The sequence below is a fragment of the Triturus cristatus genome, chromosome 4_1 (genome assembly GCF_964204655.1).
Source record: "Triturus cristatus chromosome 4_1, aTriCri1.1, whole genome shotgun sequence".
NCBI lineage: Eukaryota > Metazoa > Chordata > Amphibia > Caudata > Salamandridae > Triturus > Triturus cristatus.
The window spans coordinates 323,158,923-323,176,336 of NC_140585.1; the positions used below are offsets into that span (position 1 = coordinate 323,158,923).

The window sequence follows — 17,414 nt, forward strand, 5'->3', positions numbered from 1 at the left end:
ACTGAAAATAAGTCTTGATACGTCAAAGCACATTAGTTTATTGTAACAGAAGACTCTGTACACTTTGACAATTGTTTGTATATTTAATCAATATGCGGCACACCACGTCACTATCACATATGCTATGACAATTACAAATGTATCCTTCGTACTCAAATACTTTAAGTAATGTTGTTCAAAATTCTGATGTATCCAGTAAACCTATTTTCTCCAAATTTAACTCTATGCACCATTAACCATCTCTGTTGCCCTTGTGATGCTACCAATACCAAAATGATAAAAAATAGATCCATCTGTTATGTTTTTATAATGCACACCAAGAAAAGTTTGAACATCTTTTTGAGTCATTCGCTTTTATTTAACATTCTAATATAAGGTTTATTTTCTTACTACAAGAGAATCTGTACCTATTTACAGGTTACCTCACTAGACCTATTTGAATATATATTGCCATAAGGTTTGATTTTTGGACAGCTACGCGTGCATTTTTTTTAGTCTTCTGATATACCACTATAAAACTCAAGGGACTCGGACTAACATAACAAAGAGATGGTATTCCGAATGAACTAATTTTTAAAACTATTTTATCTTATTTGATTGCATAAATGATTTGCCTATACATCTTGGATAGGGTGACCATTGTGCATTTTTCATGCTCATCTTAACAATGAGAGAATTATCCAGAGGTGTATCATCCAATAGGACAGAAGGTGCAGTGGCACTGTGGTCAAGGTGCCTATTTGTGTCCCTTGTATTATGGTCCATGGCACCCATGACAAATTGGATAATGGGTTGACTGGGGTGTGAGCCCTGGTCAAGCAACAGCCACAATCCCTGGCAGGTTGAACCACAAAAATTCACTAAATTATCCTCTGCTTAATCCTGGGTCGCTTGGCATCAAAAGAAGTCAGGCTAAACCTAGAGGTAATGTGTAAAGCAGTGGTTCCCAAACTTTTGACTCCTGAGGACCCCCATTGAGTCACCACTGGAAGTCGGGGACCCTTAAGCAATTAGTATGATTTAAATTTCAAACGTTAAAACAGTAATTCGAAAAAAATAAACACACGTGTGTACAGAAAACAAAAACTCAAATTACTAAGGATTTTAGGGGCATATTTACAAGCCCCCAATCACCATGGAAACGTCACTTTTTGCGACGTTTGCATGTCGATAGGGGCTTTGCCTTATTTACAAGGCAGCGGTAAGCCACTCAACATGGCTTAACGCTGCCTTGTAAATAAAGCCCCCTTTCGCGCAATGCTTAGCGTGAAAGGGGTGGGTAGTGGGTTTTGCAGTGGGCGTTCCACCCCAAAACCCATTGATTTTGATGCTGCCCCTATTTACAAGGGCAGAGTAAACAGGAGGCAGCGCCAAAATTAAGACCAGGGAAAACCAGGTCTTAACTTGGCGAAACGATGAGAAATGCTTTATTACTCCTCGTTTTTGCTTTTTCCATGTGTGCTGCATTGTGCAGCACACATGGAAAAAGCAAAACGCCTTGGATTGTTTATGTTCAGGAAGGTGACCCTTCCTGCACATAAACAATCTTTTTACAAAATTGCGTTTTGTAACTTCCATGTGTGCTGCATTAAGCAGCACACATAGAAGTGACAAAACAGCATTTCAAGATTGTTTATGTGCAGGAAGGGGGACCTTCCTGTACATAAACAATCTTACCCTGCACCAGACACCCTTGCACTGTGGTGCAAGGGTGCCTGTGTTGGTGCTACACTGCGAAGTGTAGCACCAGCACAGGGCAAAATGTAGGGCTGCACCATATTCTTGTAATTATGGTGCAGCCCTGCGTTTCTGAAGTGGCGGAGCGTGTCGTTAAGCCACGGAGGCTAATGACACGCTCCGCCACTTCTATTGTAAATATCCCCCTTAGTATTTTATATTGAAAGAATTTGCAAAAAAACAAAACATTTTACTGGGAAGGTTGGTGCGGCATCTCTGTGACTAACTTTTAAATGGTTGGTTTTATTTCGCAGTATGAGGCTCCTACTCCTGCCAGGGCCAGACTGGAAACTCAAAGCAGACCAGTCCCCATACGGTGCACACCAAGTGCAGTGAGTAAGCCTGACCACTACAAAGGGGGCTTTGGAAGGCTCTACCCCCAAGAAATATAGTAAACAATGATGCAGTCTACAACACATTTATCATTATTTATTGAATTGTATTAGCTTCTAATGATTAGTAAAGGAAGACCTTACTATGCACCAGGATACGACAATCTTTGTTGGGGTTCTTCAATGATTCCCTTATCACCCTCCAACAGTGCCTCTCATCTCTCCATAGCCTCTCTGTCACATGTATTTAATTTGTTTTATAGCATCTCTCATACCATTGTAGGATGCCAGAGCACTTTACATCAAACACAACAGAGACAATTAATCATACGTGTAAATTAGTGTATAGAAAATGTATTGTAATAACAGAGTACATGCAGTCTGATGTCTCTTTCATGTGTTTAATCTCAACACCCACCAAATATGCAGCGATGACCAAACTGCTTCAGATCCAACTGTCCCTTCAGTCCCTTCTCCCTCTGGCCCATGTCATCACATTCCAACCCAGGGCTTAAAGGAGAAGTTACAACACATCTTCCCTTTACAAAAATGTGAAAGAACTCAACAGAAAGAAAAGAATAGAAGAAAGATGCAATAAAACAGATTGATCAGATACATAAGTAAATCACAAAATTTAGAGAAACAGTCAATCACATTGTCAGTCAACTTGCAGATACAAAGATAAGACTTACAAATACTATTTGTACTTAACACAATAATCTTGAAGATACATTGGTGGTCTCCTGATTCTGGACCCATGAATGGACAAATCAGTACGAGTACCATCTTGATTACATTTTGGAGCCTTGGGCTGATACAACGAATCTCTGTAACCATTTGCCGGATGGGCACATTTTGACAACCGGGACATACTCCACACATCCCCCTTATCAAGCATAACTACATTCCTCATGACTTTAACAATGCGTCTCGGACCAAAATACTTTGTTTCACCTTTGGGAGACCAAACTGCTTTCTTAACAAACACAAAGTTACCAACTTTCCAAGTAGGTTGACACACACCATTTTTTATATCAAACCTACGTTTGTAATCCTCTTGATATTTGTTCAGTCTCCAATTCTGCACAACACAACCCTTATCTTTCACACTCAACCAAAGAGGATTTAACTTTGAACCAGCTATCCTCCCTTTAAGTTTTTCGAACGGAGAACACCCAATCACACTATTTGGTGCATTCCTATGTGCCCACAATTTGTCTCTCAGGATGGGCTTGAGTGGAGCACTTCTCTCCAGGGCATTCTGAGCAGAAGCTCTCACCAATCTATTCATACTCTCAACTAGCCCATTTGCCTGTGGAGCATAGAGAGCAGTTCTGTGATGTGTAATAGAAAGTTCTTTCAAAAGATCTGCCATTTCTTGAGAAGTGAACTACACCCCATTATCTGAAACAAGAACATCTGGTATACCTTCACAAGTGAAAGCGTCTTTAAGAAATTCAATAATGTTCTTAGTTACCACTGAACTCATACAGGAAGCAGACACCCACTTGGATGTATAGTCAACTAGAACTACAACAAACCTTTCCGAGGGAGACAAGGTGTCAAAAGGGCCTACAATGTCAATCGCAAGCTTTGACCAAGGACGCTCAGGTATCGCAACGGGAGAAAGAGGAGCAGTCCTGGCTTTCCTTGACTTGTCATTTCCCGCACACATGACACAATCCTTGACCACTTCTTCCACTTGGCGATCTAATTCAGGCCACCAATAAGACTCTCTAACTCTCGCTTTGGTTAAACTACACCCAAGATGCCCCTCATGAGCGAGATTGACAACTTTCTCTCTCATCCCAACAGGAGGTATCAACCTATCCCCCCGCAAGAGTTCACTTTGAAGAATATTCAATTCTTCACGTACATTCCAGAAACCTCTTCCACAATTTGTAACCATATTCAAAGAAGGCCAACCATTAACAACAAAATTCATGATGATACTTCTTCTCTCATCACCCTCACAAGCATCTTCCCATTCCTTCTTATCAATAGCTGACTCTTTCACCCAACAAACAGTGCTGTCAAGATTATTAATTGAACCTTTCTCTAAAGGCATCCTAGAAAGGAAATCTGCTGGAATATTTCTTAATCCAGGTAAATATTCCACAGTAAAGTTGTACTCCCATAGTCCCTCAACCCACCTTTTAATCCTTGGTGTGGTGCTTTCGACATTCCTACAGGAAAACATGTGTACAAGTGGTTTGTGATCTGTTCTCACAAGAAAAGGTATACCCCATAAGTAAAATCTGAAATGGTTGATAGCCCAGTAGCAAGCTAAAGCTTCACGCTCTATCACCGAATAGCGCTCCTCCGCACCCTTCAATGAACGAGAAGCAAAACCAATCACCTTCTCACTGCCATCCACCACTTGTGATAGCACCGCACCCAATCCTCGCACACTGGCATCAGTGGTTAAAATAGTTTTTCTTTGGACATCAAAGTGTCCTAAAGTAGGCATGCTCACAATTTCCTTTTTTACTTTTCTAAATGCATTTTCACACTCCTCAGACCAATTAAATTCCACTCCTTTTTTAAGCAGAACTCTTAAAGGTTGCATAACACTCGCAAAATTATACACAAATTTTGAGTAAAACTCAGATAATCCTAAAAATGATTTAACTTGATCTTTGTTCACAGGAGATGGTGCCTGTAATATTGCATATCAAAAAGAAGGGGGAAAGAGAGGTTTTTTAACGGTTAGGTTCACCCTCCCATTGTGTACATGACTAAATAAATAATCCGAATCTTCAGATTATGAGAACCTAACCTAAGGGTGTAAGGAAAGCACTTGTTTCCCGAAAGAACACCCAAGCAAAAGAAAGAAAGGGCAATTCCTTTCTTGAGTCCCCTCACTCACCAGGGTTTCCCCACGGTGACATGCTTCATCATTGGGGTCCTCTCAGTCCTCTACGGGCTGAGGCGTGCTGCGACTTGCGGATTTACGTAGGAGCACTGAACAAGACTATGTGTTGTGCAAGTGTTGTGGTGTGGAGTGGTTTAAAGTGAGTTAAAATAATCAACTAGTGGGCCAAATAAATTTTATTCTTGCTCCTAGCTAATTGGTTAAAAAATGGGTGATATGCTAGAATAAACTACTTTAATGGGTAAGTGTACCTAGCATATGGTCGACTAGTTTCAAGCTTCCCAAGCTCTTCATCAGGACTACACTGGGACCAGCCCAGTGTAAGTACCACTCCTAGAAGACCTGATTTGGTGCAAAAATAAGTGAAAAAACACACAAACGCTGCGCAAAATTTGCATGCGTTAATCAAAATACATACGTAATGTACGTCTAATGAGAATCTGTAGGATGAAAAACAGACGTTAATGGAGAAAAGGCAGATTATGCTTATTGTCATAGGATAAAAAAGTGATTACACTATGCACCAGTGTCGCAATGCTCAATATTCACATATTCTTATTGTGCCACTGTGTAGTTCTCCAGACAGTACATCTTTCATGCTGGCGTCTAGCTATATCGTGAATAAAAAGTGATCGTGAATGCACGAAGTGCACATTTAATAACACACACAGGAACAAAAAACATGCGTCTGACAACACAAATTACACACAAGACAAACAAAAGTACGAAAATACATACATTTTAAAAGGCAAAACTGTGCCTCATGGTCGACTGAGGGGGGGTTGGACACTCGTACACCTAGAATAAAGGTACAAGCGATGAAGTAAAGATTGGAGCGCCGTCATGTTAGGAGATCCAGCGCAAAATGAAGAGAGATGCAATGAAGACCCATCTGAGTTCAAGATGGACAAAGGGCATCCCGCCGCTACGTGATTACTCACTTGTACTCTTCAAGCCACCCACCGGAAACACCTACTGGAGACCTGCCTCGCCGACCGCATACTGAATGGATGCGAGCCGGGTGCCTTGATATCTACCTGGTGGGGGATGTGAAGAGGAAGGAAGGACTCGCCGGTTGCGGTCCCGCTCAATGGCCGCCATCTTGGAGCAGGCAAATGTCGTTAATAAAAATAAAACTAAGAGTAATACAAAAGGAATTAATTGTTAGCAGTGAAAAAAGCAGTATTAATCATCCGCTGCGTTTTACTCAAAAAACCGGACAAAGGAAGGAAGAGCTCGCTGGTTGCAGTTCCCCTCAATCGCCGCCATCTTGGAGCAGGCACCAGTCGTTAATGTTAATAAAGACGAAAAGTAAGAGAAATTAATTATTGGCAGTGACATAAGCGGTTATATTCATCTGCTCCGTTTTGCGCACAAAAACGGACAAGGCTAAAGAGCCTTAGGGTGTCGTTTCTCGTAATTCGAAATGGTTCGGCCATCTTAGGTAGGGGAAAGAGTGTCAATCGGAATGTTGTTTAAAAAGAACCGATGGAGGTTCTCAAGCAGTGCCAAACTTACTTTCTTGTTAGTCAGTAGGTTCCTTACCCCCAAATTGGGAAAAAGAACTCCATATGTGGTTCTAAACAGCCCCAATTATGCGTCTAATGGGTAAATGAAAAAACTGTTGTCTCTGTTACAATCGTGATTGTAAAGACATCTTGTGAGGTGCCCCAAACACTGGAGAACTACTCTCCAGTGTTTGGGGCACCTCACAAGATGTCTTTACAATCACGATTGTAACAGAGACAACAGTTTTTTCATTTACCCATTAGACGCATAATTGGGGCTGTTTAGAACCACATATGGAGGTACTAATGGGGCAACTGTTCTTTTTCCCAATTTGGGGGTAAGGAACCCACTGACTAACAAGAAAGTAAGTTTGGCACTGCTTGAGAACCTCCATCGGTTCTTTTTAAACAACATTCCGATTGACACTCTTTCCCCTACCTAAGATGGCCGAACCATTTCAAATTACGAGAAACGACACCCTAAGGCTCTTTAGCCTTGTCCGTTTTTGTGCGCAAAACGGAGCAGATGAATATAACCGCTTATGTCACTGCCAATAATTAATTTCTCTTACTTTTCGTCTTTATTAACATTAACGACTGGTGCCTGCTCCAAGATGGCGGCGATTGAGGGGAACTGCAACCAGCGAGCTCTTCCTTCCTTTGTCCGGTTTTTTGAGTAAAACGCAGCGGATGATTAATACTGCTTTTTTCACTGCTAACAATTAATTCCTTTTGAATTACTCTTAGTTTTATTTTTATTAACGACATTTGCCTGCTCCAAGATGGCGGCCATTGAGCGGGACCGCAACCGGCGAGTCCTTCCTTCCTCTTCACATCCCCCACCAGGTAGATATCAAGGCACCCGGCTCGCATCCATTCAGTATGCGGTCGGCGAGGCAGGTCTCCAGTAGGTGTTTCCGGTGGGTGGCTTGAAGAGTACAAGTGAGTAATCACGTAGCGGCGGGATGCCCTTTGTCCATCTTGAACTCAGATGGGTCTTCAGTGCATCTCTCTTCATTTTGCGCTGGATCTCCTAACATGACGGCGCTCCAATCTTTACTTCATCGCTTGTACCTTTATTCTAGGTGTACGAGTGTCCAACCCCCCCTCAGTCGACCATGAGGCACAGTTTTGCCTTTTAAAATGTATGTATTTTCGTACTTTTGTTTGTCTTGTGTGTAATTTGTGTTGTCAGACGCATGTTTTTTGTTCCTGTGTGTGTTATTAAATGTGCACTTCGTGCATTCACGATCACTTTTTATTCACGATATAGCTAGACGCCAGCATGAAAGATGTACTGTCTGGAGAACTACACAGTGGCACAATAACAATATGTGAATATTGAGCATTGCGACACTGGTGCATAGTGTAATCACTTTTTTATCCTATGACAATAAGCATAATCTGCCTTTTCTCCATTAACGTCTGTTTTTCATCCTACAGATTCTCATTAGACGTACATTACGTATGTATTTTGATTAACGCATGCAAATTTTGCGCAGCGTTTGTGTGTTTTTTCACTTATTTTTGCACCAAATCAGGTCTTCTAGGAGTGGTACTTACACTGGGCTGGTCCCAGTGTAGTCCTGATGAAGAGCTTGGGAAGCTTGAAACTAGTCGACCATATGCTAGGTACACTTACCCATTAAAGTAGTTTATTCTAGCATATCACCCATTTTTTAACCAATTAGCTAGGAGCAAGAATAAAATTTATTTGGCCCACTAGTTGATTATTTTAACTCACTTTAAACCACTCCACACCACAACACTTGCACAACACATAGTCTTGTTCAGTGCTCCTACGTAAATCCGCAAGTCGCAGCACGCCTCAGCCCGTAGAGGACTGAGAGGACCCCAATGATGAAGCATGTCACCGTGGGGAAACCCTGGTGAGTGAGGGGACTCAAGAAAGGAATTGCCCTTTCTTTCTTTTGCTTGGGTGTTCTTTCGGGAAACAAGTGCTTTCCTTACACCCTTATGTTAGGTTCTCATAATCTGAAGATTCGGATTATTTATTTGGCCTGTAATATTGCCTCAGCTAAATCTACTTTTGGACTAATGCCCTCTCCAGAAATTGAATGTCCCAAATAGGAAACAGAAGTAACTCTAAATTTACATTTTTCACTTTTTAACGTGAGACCTCGTTCCCTCAACCTTGTCAGAACACGGATTAAGACTTCATCATGCTTGTCCCTATCTTGACCATGGACAAGAATATCATCCTGGAAAAATAAGACAGAATCAATTCCACTCAAAACATTTTTCATCACTCTCTGAAAACAAGCTGCAGCACTTGCCAAACCAAAAGGCATGCAAATGAATCTGTACGCACCTAAAGGGGTTACAAAAGATGTGAGATGTCTTGATTCCTCATTTAACAAAATTTGATGGTAAGCCGCAGATAAATCCATTACACTGAATAAACTGCCCCCCCCCAATTTTGATAATGCCTCATTGATGTTAGGTAAAGGTTGTCTGTCTACCCAAATGCAGTTGTTTAGACTTCTCAAGTCCACACACATTCTGATTTTTTTTCCGTTGTCTTTTGGAACCAAAACTATGGGAGCCAACCATTCAGACGACTCTATCTCTTCTATTACCTGCAAGTCAAGAAGCCTATTAATTTCTTCTTTTAAGGGTTCCAACATAAGATTGGGAACTTTCCTTACCTTGTGTACAATGGGTGTGGAGTTTTTCTTCAAAATTATTTTATGTTCAAAATCATTGAGACACCCCAGCTTATCACTAAAAACTTCGGGAAACTTCCCCAAAATATCCTGAACATCACTCTGTTGTGAGACTAACATAACTTGGTTTGGTGCATTGGGGTTCAGAATGATGTCCAGATCCCTTTGATGACGCCAACCCAACAGGTTATCACCTCGCTTTGCAACATATATTTTACCTACTGTTTCTCTTCCCTTGAATACAATAGGATGAATAGAAAAACCAATTAAATCGATTTTCTGCCCTCCATAACCCACCGGATTGATGTCAGGTGTCAAAAGTTCGATATCACAAGAACCAAAAGTGGTATACCAAAACTTATCACTCAAAAGAGTATAAGGTGAACCAGAATCAGCTAACACAGGAACACATTTACCCCCAATGTATACATCACATAAAGGCATGTTAACATCACCACTGTCTACTGTTTTCTCATTATTCACTGCCTCGACTTTGCTATCAGTGATACAGTGTATTGCTAACTGAGAGAACTCATCAGCATCCCTTAACATGTTCACTTTAGTGTTCCTACACATGCGAGCATAGTGACCTTTTTTCCCACAGCTTCTGCAAATAGTACTTCTGGCAAAACAGTTTGGGTAATTCTGTCCGTGGTTTTGACTGCCACATCTTGGACATTTAAACTTATTCTCTTTATTAAAAGTAAAATTAGGCTTCTGTTTATCCAATTTAGCGGCAGGCTTGTCTTGGTTAGTATTTGCTTTACCAACCAACGCAACAGGTGTTTCACATGACGCACTTTCTTGATCCACTACATTGACACTGGACATAGGAACAGAGGAAGGTGCGCCACTTCGCATCTCTTTGACCCAAAAAGAAGTATGTTCAATGCTTTCCACGATCGTAATAGCATCTTTAAGATTAGGATTTTTTGATAGTAGTTTTTCTTGAACTTTTGGATCATTAGTGCATCGTACTAGTTGATCACGGATGAGAGAGTCAGATAATTGTTCAAATTCACAAGTCTGTGCCAAAGACTTTAATGCTGCCACATAGTTCCCTACTCTCTCTCCTTTAGCCTGTGCACGCATGAAAAATTTGTGTCTCTCCATAACTACATTTATGCGGGGTCCAAAATGTCTCTGCAATTGCAGAAGAGTCATTTCATACACATCATTGGGTTCACCTGCACCTCTGCCAATTGGTATAGGATCCAGGCTATCATAAATATTCCTTCCTTCCGTGCCCAGGTTGTGAAGTAGAATAGCTTGTTTCCTAATTGCAGAAAACTTTTCACCACCAATCGCCAACAAATATGAGTCAAAAAGCGGTACCCATTTTTTCCAGGGAAGTACAGGTTCCCCTCGTTCACTTAAAAACTGTGGTGGTTGACTCATGCCACTTCCTGACGCCATGTCTGGATGTTTTCTCACTGAAGATCACTTTTCTTAAATTTATTTTAAATTCAAATGGTAGAGATGAACTTGAAAATATGCATGAATATTCATGTGCAGAATTACAATGTTGGAATTAGAACTGTTGACACTTTTTTCCACAAAAAAAAAACTTGATAAAAAACGATGTCAAAATCCAGTCCTTGTTGGATTCCTATTAATTTTTTTTATAACAGGAACCTTCACCAAACAATATTCATTTAATGTACTATTAATTACTTGTTGAATGCTCTAAACAACAAGTCAGCACATAATCCATTTGTGAATAAGGATTTCACATTTGTTTCCTTCCATTCGTATTTATTTTGCCAGCAAGCGTAAAAAAAAAACGAACTCTAAAACATCTTCAGCAAATCTTTGTCAGCTGCTCCTTTTAATAATGACATCCTTCACTGACTCCTTCAGCCTTTGTTTACACAGCTGACTCAGTCCATTAACATTCCATGGCTCACAGGCCTCGAGGAAGCAGCTGTCATCACACGTCTGACTCTCACCTCGCGCTTCTGTTTAAACAATGCGCGTTATTTAAGTGAGGCCATAATTCTCAACATAAACAAGTCTTGCCTCGTAAAAATGTACATAAATCGATCTTCAAGCCACTGTCATCCTGCGCTCATCAAACGCGTCTGAATTACACCTCAAACTTTATTTCCAGAAATGTGCGTTTTTCTTTCTTTAAATTAAGACTGTAATTTCGAAACAAATCAGTCTTGCCTCTCATAAATATCCCATCCTCGTCGCCAGTATTGTAATAACAGAGTACACGCAGTCTGATGTCTCTTTCATGTGTTTAATCTCAACACCCACCAAATATGCAGCGATGACCAAACGGCTTCAGATCCAACTGTCCCTTCAGTCCCTTCTCCCTCTGGCCCATGTCATCACATTCCAACCCAGAACCCAGGGCTTAAAGGAGAAGTTACAACAAAATGTTAATAAGGTAAAGGGGACTACAAGGTGTAGGATTCAATTATCATTTATACTGGTACGCATTTTTAAAGAGTGCTTGGTCTGGAGAAGCACAAAAAACTCGGGATTCAGAACATAACACAGTGGTTAGCATTGACTTTAACAATAAAAATGTATTTCCACCCTAATAAACCTTTTTAGCAGCATCGGGATAATGAAAAACAGGGAAAGACATAAGTTACTAACTTGTACCATGCAGTTTGCAAGCAGCTCTTTGATGACAGTTTATAGGTCACTGTGATAGATTACGGTTGTCACTTATGTACTGCACAGTGACACAATAATCTTTGTGACAAAAGCGGTAACCCACTCGCCTATGCACATAAAATACTGTTATTTAAAATGCATGGTACACGTTCTTTGCAATAGGCATATTAACCCTCTGTGCTACATTAGATAACTCAAAGCTGCCACAGGACAAAATGCTCATCTCTCTCCAGTAGGTACATTAATCATTGGTCTTATCTTGACACTTTAATTGTTGCTCAAAAACTGCTAATTATATGGGGAACTTTGCAGTGCTTTTAAAACTGCTGCCTGCGGACCCCCTGGGAATGTGTCACGGACCCCTGGGGGTCCACGGACCACAGTTTGGGAAACACTGGTGTAAAGTATTTATGCAGCACAGAAACAATAATAAAGTGAAAACACAACACAAGAAAAATCCCACACCATGTAGAAAACTAGCCTACATTTTAATACATTACTTGACACCAAAACAACAAAAATCAAATCAATAGGACCAGAGTTGTGAATTTTTAAATGTAAAACTTGCGCCCTAAAAATCAAAGCAAAAACCGCAGACATCTTGACGTGAGAGACTGGGTCAAAGTCTGAAAGTATGGCTGACCATGATATAGCGGGGGTCGGATACCAGAAGTGGATTGGGCTCGGCAGTGCTTACATTCAGACTTAGAAAACTTTTTGAGGAAAATGTTCTGAGAAGGTAAAGTTCAGCAGGACCAGGATGCAGGCATGCCTGAGGAGGGAGCATCATTGCCTGGGGCCCTAGGACCGAAGCTGCAGTGAAGATTTCTGTGTTTGGACCTGGCCACTTTTATGGAAGTAGAAAATCGCCAATGGGCTAAGGCAGGAAGCTATAGCCAAAGACAGTTCCCGGGGCTCAGATACCCCTTTGGCAAAGGACTGCTGACCTGGATTTGCTGCTGCAGAGAGGAACATAGCGGGATCAGCTGTGAAGTCAGCTCAAACCGCGATGCACCTTAGGCAGATAGACAAGCAGGTTGGGCCCAGTCTCCTCCTGTAGCAGATTTAACAGACAATTTTCTAAATCCTCAGTTTTGGATTTGACTATTTGGGCACTTATAGCACCACAACCAGGGGGCCAGGACTGATGGAACACCATTTGGGAGCTGAGGACTTGCTCAGGTTGGGTCCAAGTGCAGGTTGAAGATGGTGGGTGCCTTTTGTGTCCCTGTGGCTAATTAGTCCTTTGATTCATTCTGGTTGTCTTGGGTGCAAGTAAAGATGAATGACTCAAACAGCAGGGCTGGGCTCTGAGGTTTCAAGAAAGGCTCCAGGCAGCAAAGCAGTTCTTTGAGGTACAGCAGAGCAGTTTTGCAGCATGCACAGCAGGTCACAGCAGCAGACAGTCCGCTGATGTCCCTAAAGCAGGCCCAGAATGTGAACTGAAGAGTAGGTCTGAGGGCCCTATTTTTATACACAGTTTTGCCTTAGAAGTTGGGAGAAGTTTCTAGAGGTTTAGGCTTTGCAGTACATGGAATTTCCTCATTCCCCTGCCCTGGATCCAAGCTAGCTGCAGTAACAATGTGAAGGTAATAAGCCCTTTGTGAAAAGGCGGAGCATAGCCCATTTATTTGAAAGTGGGGTTGGGCCCAGCTTCGTCCCTCCCCGGAAGGCCCATTCAGGCACACCTACACACATTATATTTTCATAGATACCAAACATGAGCTGGTCAACAGGTCTCAATCAAAGGTTAACACTTATTAAATGCAGTAATGCACCCCAATGTTACTCTCTGGGACGGGTAGGCTTCAAAGTAGTAAAAACAAATTTAGAGGTTTTCGCTACCAGGACATGTAAACCTTAAAAGTACATGTTCAACCTATTAATTACAATGCACCCTGACCTATTGGCTACCTAGGGCCTACCTTAGGGTGAAGTATATGCAATAAAAGGGGAGTTTAAGGCTTGGCAAGAGGGTTATATTGCCAAGTCGAATTGGCCGTGTACAACTGCATTCAGGCTACAAAGGCAGGCCTCAGACAAGTTTTCAGGTAATATTTAATTGGGTGCCACAACAAGTACTGTAGGCCAACTGGGCGCAGACAAACAATTGAAGGACGAAATGCTGAGCAATGCATTGGGAGCATTTATTTTGCAGGCCCTGGGTATATGGTATACCACTATACAAGAGACGTGTACGTAAATGATATATGCCAAACAGGGGTAAGCCAATCATATCATGGTTAAGGGAGTAAGTACAAGCCCTGTAGCACTGGTTAGCAGTGGTAAAATGCAGAGTCCTAAGGGCAACAAAATGAATTTGAGTTTCTGCAACAGAAATATGGGCAAACCAACAAACTGTTTGAGTGAAGACCATTATAAGGGTGACAGGTCTAACAGCGCCCTTGCTATGCCACCGAAATTATCATAGTCAGACTATTTACTACAGCGATCTAATCATTAATTTTGCTTTTCGTTGCAGGTCCTGGCTTGGCTTTCATTGCATATCCACAAGCTGTCTCTCTGATGCCTTTCGCACCATTTTGGGCCTGTCTCTTTTTTCTGATGATTATTCTCCTCGGATTAGATAGCGAGGTGAGTTCTTTGCACCAATGAGAAAACAGAAAACAAATCTAGTTTTTACTTCCATGTATCAAAACACAGATATCGACCATTAAATAGGCACAAAGTTTATCCTCAGATACAATTATGAGCTAGAAGTAGGAATGACAGAGGTCCTGCAGTACCCCCACGCACTTTTGTAGAAAATCATGATTTTAGTACAGCCACTCTCAAAATGATTCAAGCACTGCGCCAATCCACATACTGATGGAGTGCATCAGATGTTTTTCTAGTGTACAAAATCAATTTGCTCTCTCACGTGATGGTAGTAAAAAATGATAACCTCTGTTATCGATTGATGTTCTGCTAGAGAATTATGTATATGCTTTATGTTGTATACAAAAATGCCTAAACAAAATTCTGATGGAGAAGTATCAACAATAAGATGGCTTTTAATGCTGTGATGATCAAAAAAACACTTTGCACTCTTCAGTGGTGGTATTGCATATAAAGCATACACATAATACTTCAGTGGACCATCCAGCTGCAATAGTAGTATATTAAGCACAAAACCTACTAATTGTGCCAGCTAATCACTATTCAAAAATTAATATATTAATTTGTAAATGGAATGAGTGTATCAGACAGTCTAATAATACTTCAAAATGAATTATGTGCAGTAGATATTGTTCAAGGAAGTTTTGCTGAGCTATTATCTCATTCCTACATAATGTTAACTATTTCAAAAGCTTGTTTTTTTTCTTGTTCATATTTACGCTACTCCAAGACTTTAAAAAATACACTCCTCAGTAACCAGTTGTCGATGCTTTTTTCTTTGACCACACAGTATGGCAGAGTACTATTTTTAAGGTCTTCATGACCATTAGTATTCTTTTTTTTAAACTTTTTTTATTGGCATTTTATAAATAACAAAACCTGGTATTATCAATAAAATCAATTTCACATACATGTTGTCTCTTTACATTACTTATCAATTGTATGACAGCTACTTTTTACCAGAGAGGTTCCATAGCGCTCCGCACTGATCGGCCACAGAGGTTATTTATGCTACACAGATCATACTGTGGTATTTAATTCAGTCACTTACATCCAGCGACAAGTCCATACTTGGGGCTTCACAGATATGTTCACGGTAAGCGTTCCACTTCCCCCATATCCGAGTCCAATTCTTGGGGCATCTTCTATGGATATATACCAATTTTTCAGTCACCATTATATTGTGCATGTCACAACACCATTGGGGAAGGGCAGGGGCTTATCGGGAACCCCAGTGTTGAGCTATGTTTCGCTTCGCCACTGTTATACCTAGTGTCACCCAGTCCTGAGTCACATGATTGAGATCTGTGGGTCCCAGATGGTAAGAATGCATCTCTTTGGTTCTGGAAGAACCGTGACTTCCGTGACTTGCGAGATTGTACGCATAACTGCCTCCCACCATTAGTATTCTTAGGAGACATTTGCTCCTAGCATAACACAAATCACCAGTATATTAACTATCACAGTTAGAGTAGTCAGTAAAATTATCTTTATAAAAAAAAAAAACAGATAATGTAAAAGTGTGATTACAGCATAGTCATTCCCAACATACCAAATTAAATAATAGAAATAAATCAATTGATAAAGCTCAGTTTCTGTAACTGTTGTAAACACAGAATTAGGGTACAGTTATGGAAAGAATTTATAAAAGTTCGAGCTGAGAGACACAGACGACCAGTTCCCAAATGTACTCTACTCATGTTGCACAACAGCAAAGCATTTATGCATTCTTGATTGCATAGTTTAGCAATGGAAATACTGATTCTCTTTGAAATTAGACATTGGGGCAAAAACCAGACATACTGACAGCATTTTAAGAGAAGTGGGTGTGAGTGAAACTAACACCTTCATCTTGGGTACATATGAGTAATTTCTCAGGAGCTCTAGAAGAAAACAAACATTGTTTGGAAATTCATACCCTTCCTATGCAGTTGCATTGCACAACATTCAACCATTTTTAAGCGTTTAAACAAAATTGATGGCACGGTCTTATAAAATGAAAGCCAAGTAAGCTAAGGGAACTGAAGGCAAAAGTGTTCTTTCTCAATTTCTCAGTTTTGAACTAATGTTCAACATTTGTTCAATTTGCTCTAATGATCTCATTAACATCTGTATTATTTTATATCTCAATTTGAATCATCACTCTTTCTCCAATGCAAGTTCCCAACATTGTTCTCTCCAGTTATTTGGTGCTGATAGAGACACAATTACCCTTTCTCTGGGTAGCAAAGGGATATACATGCTGGTAGCATATTGATAAGGATAAAGAAGGTTAGCATTAGTGAATAAATCATAGCTATATCCTTAAAAAGCCATCCCCAGTTACCCCAATTTAGGCTCCAATATAATTTCACTAGGCCTTAAAGATTGTCCGTGATGGCAGTTATAGCTGCTGTTATGTTTCCCTCTATGTTCCTTATTCCCACTATACAGGTATCCCCATTGATAGCGCATGCTCCACCTTTCAGGGCCAAAATGAAGTCAATTGCATGTCTGTTCTGTTCTCAGAACATACACATAAGTTCTAGTTGTATAGTTATGTCCTTAGGGCCCTTACTGTTTCATTTGATAATAATTCTAGCTTGCATCCAAAATATTCCCTAGATGTTTCCTCTCGGTGGCTCCTTCCCCTCGGAGTGTAATTATGCATGGCGATATGTAGCCAAAGGTACATCAGTTTGGTTAATTATTTCTATATCAGTAATCCTATCACAAAATTAATCTGTTCATGTTCTTACCCAACGAGTCCCAGGACATGTATGTGTGAAATGGTAGTACTATTCCCAGGCCAACATCATCAGTCCTGTTATAAAAATTGGAATATGTTCCATTTAGCAAAAATAAGAACCCTGCGTGATCATAAAATGGTCCTTCGTATACTACAGCCCAATTCCCCTGTGGTTTAGCAATGATGTCCGCTACCTTAGACATCATCTGAAAGGTTTAGGTAATACACTGTGTTGTATGTTTGTGATATATCACAACAAATGGAATAGAACCACATCACTTTAGTAACCACTACTTG

At 40.6% G+C, this 17,414-nt stretch overlaps 1 protein-coding gene across 2 annotated transcripts in view; it reads left to right on the plus strand.

The window, feature by feature from the left end:
* The window catches only part of LOC146854875 (sodium- and chloride-dependent GABA transporter 2-like), a 494,662-nt gene that overhangs the window by 389,713 nt on the left and 87,535 nt on the right, over positions 1-17,414 (plus strand). For both annotated transcript variants that reach the window (XM_085652278.1, XM_085652279.1), the window contains one exon: positions 14,253-14,365. In XM_085652278.1, the coding sequence (XP_085508404.1) occupies positions 14,253-14,365 (113 nt within the window). The remainder of the gene's footprint in view (positions 1-14,252; positions 14,366-17,414) is intronic.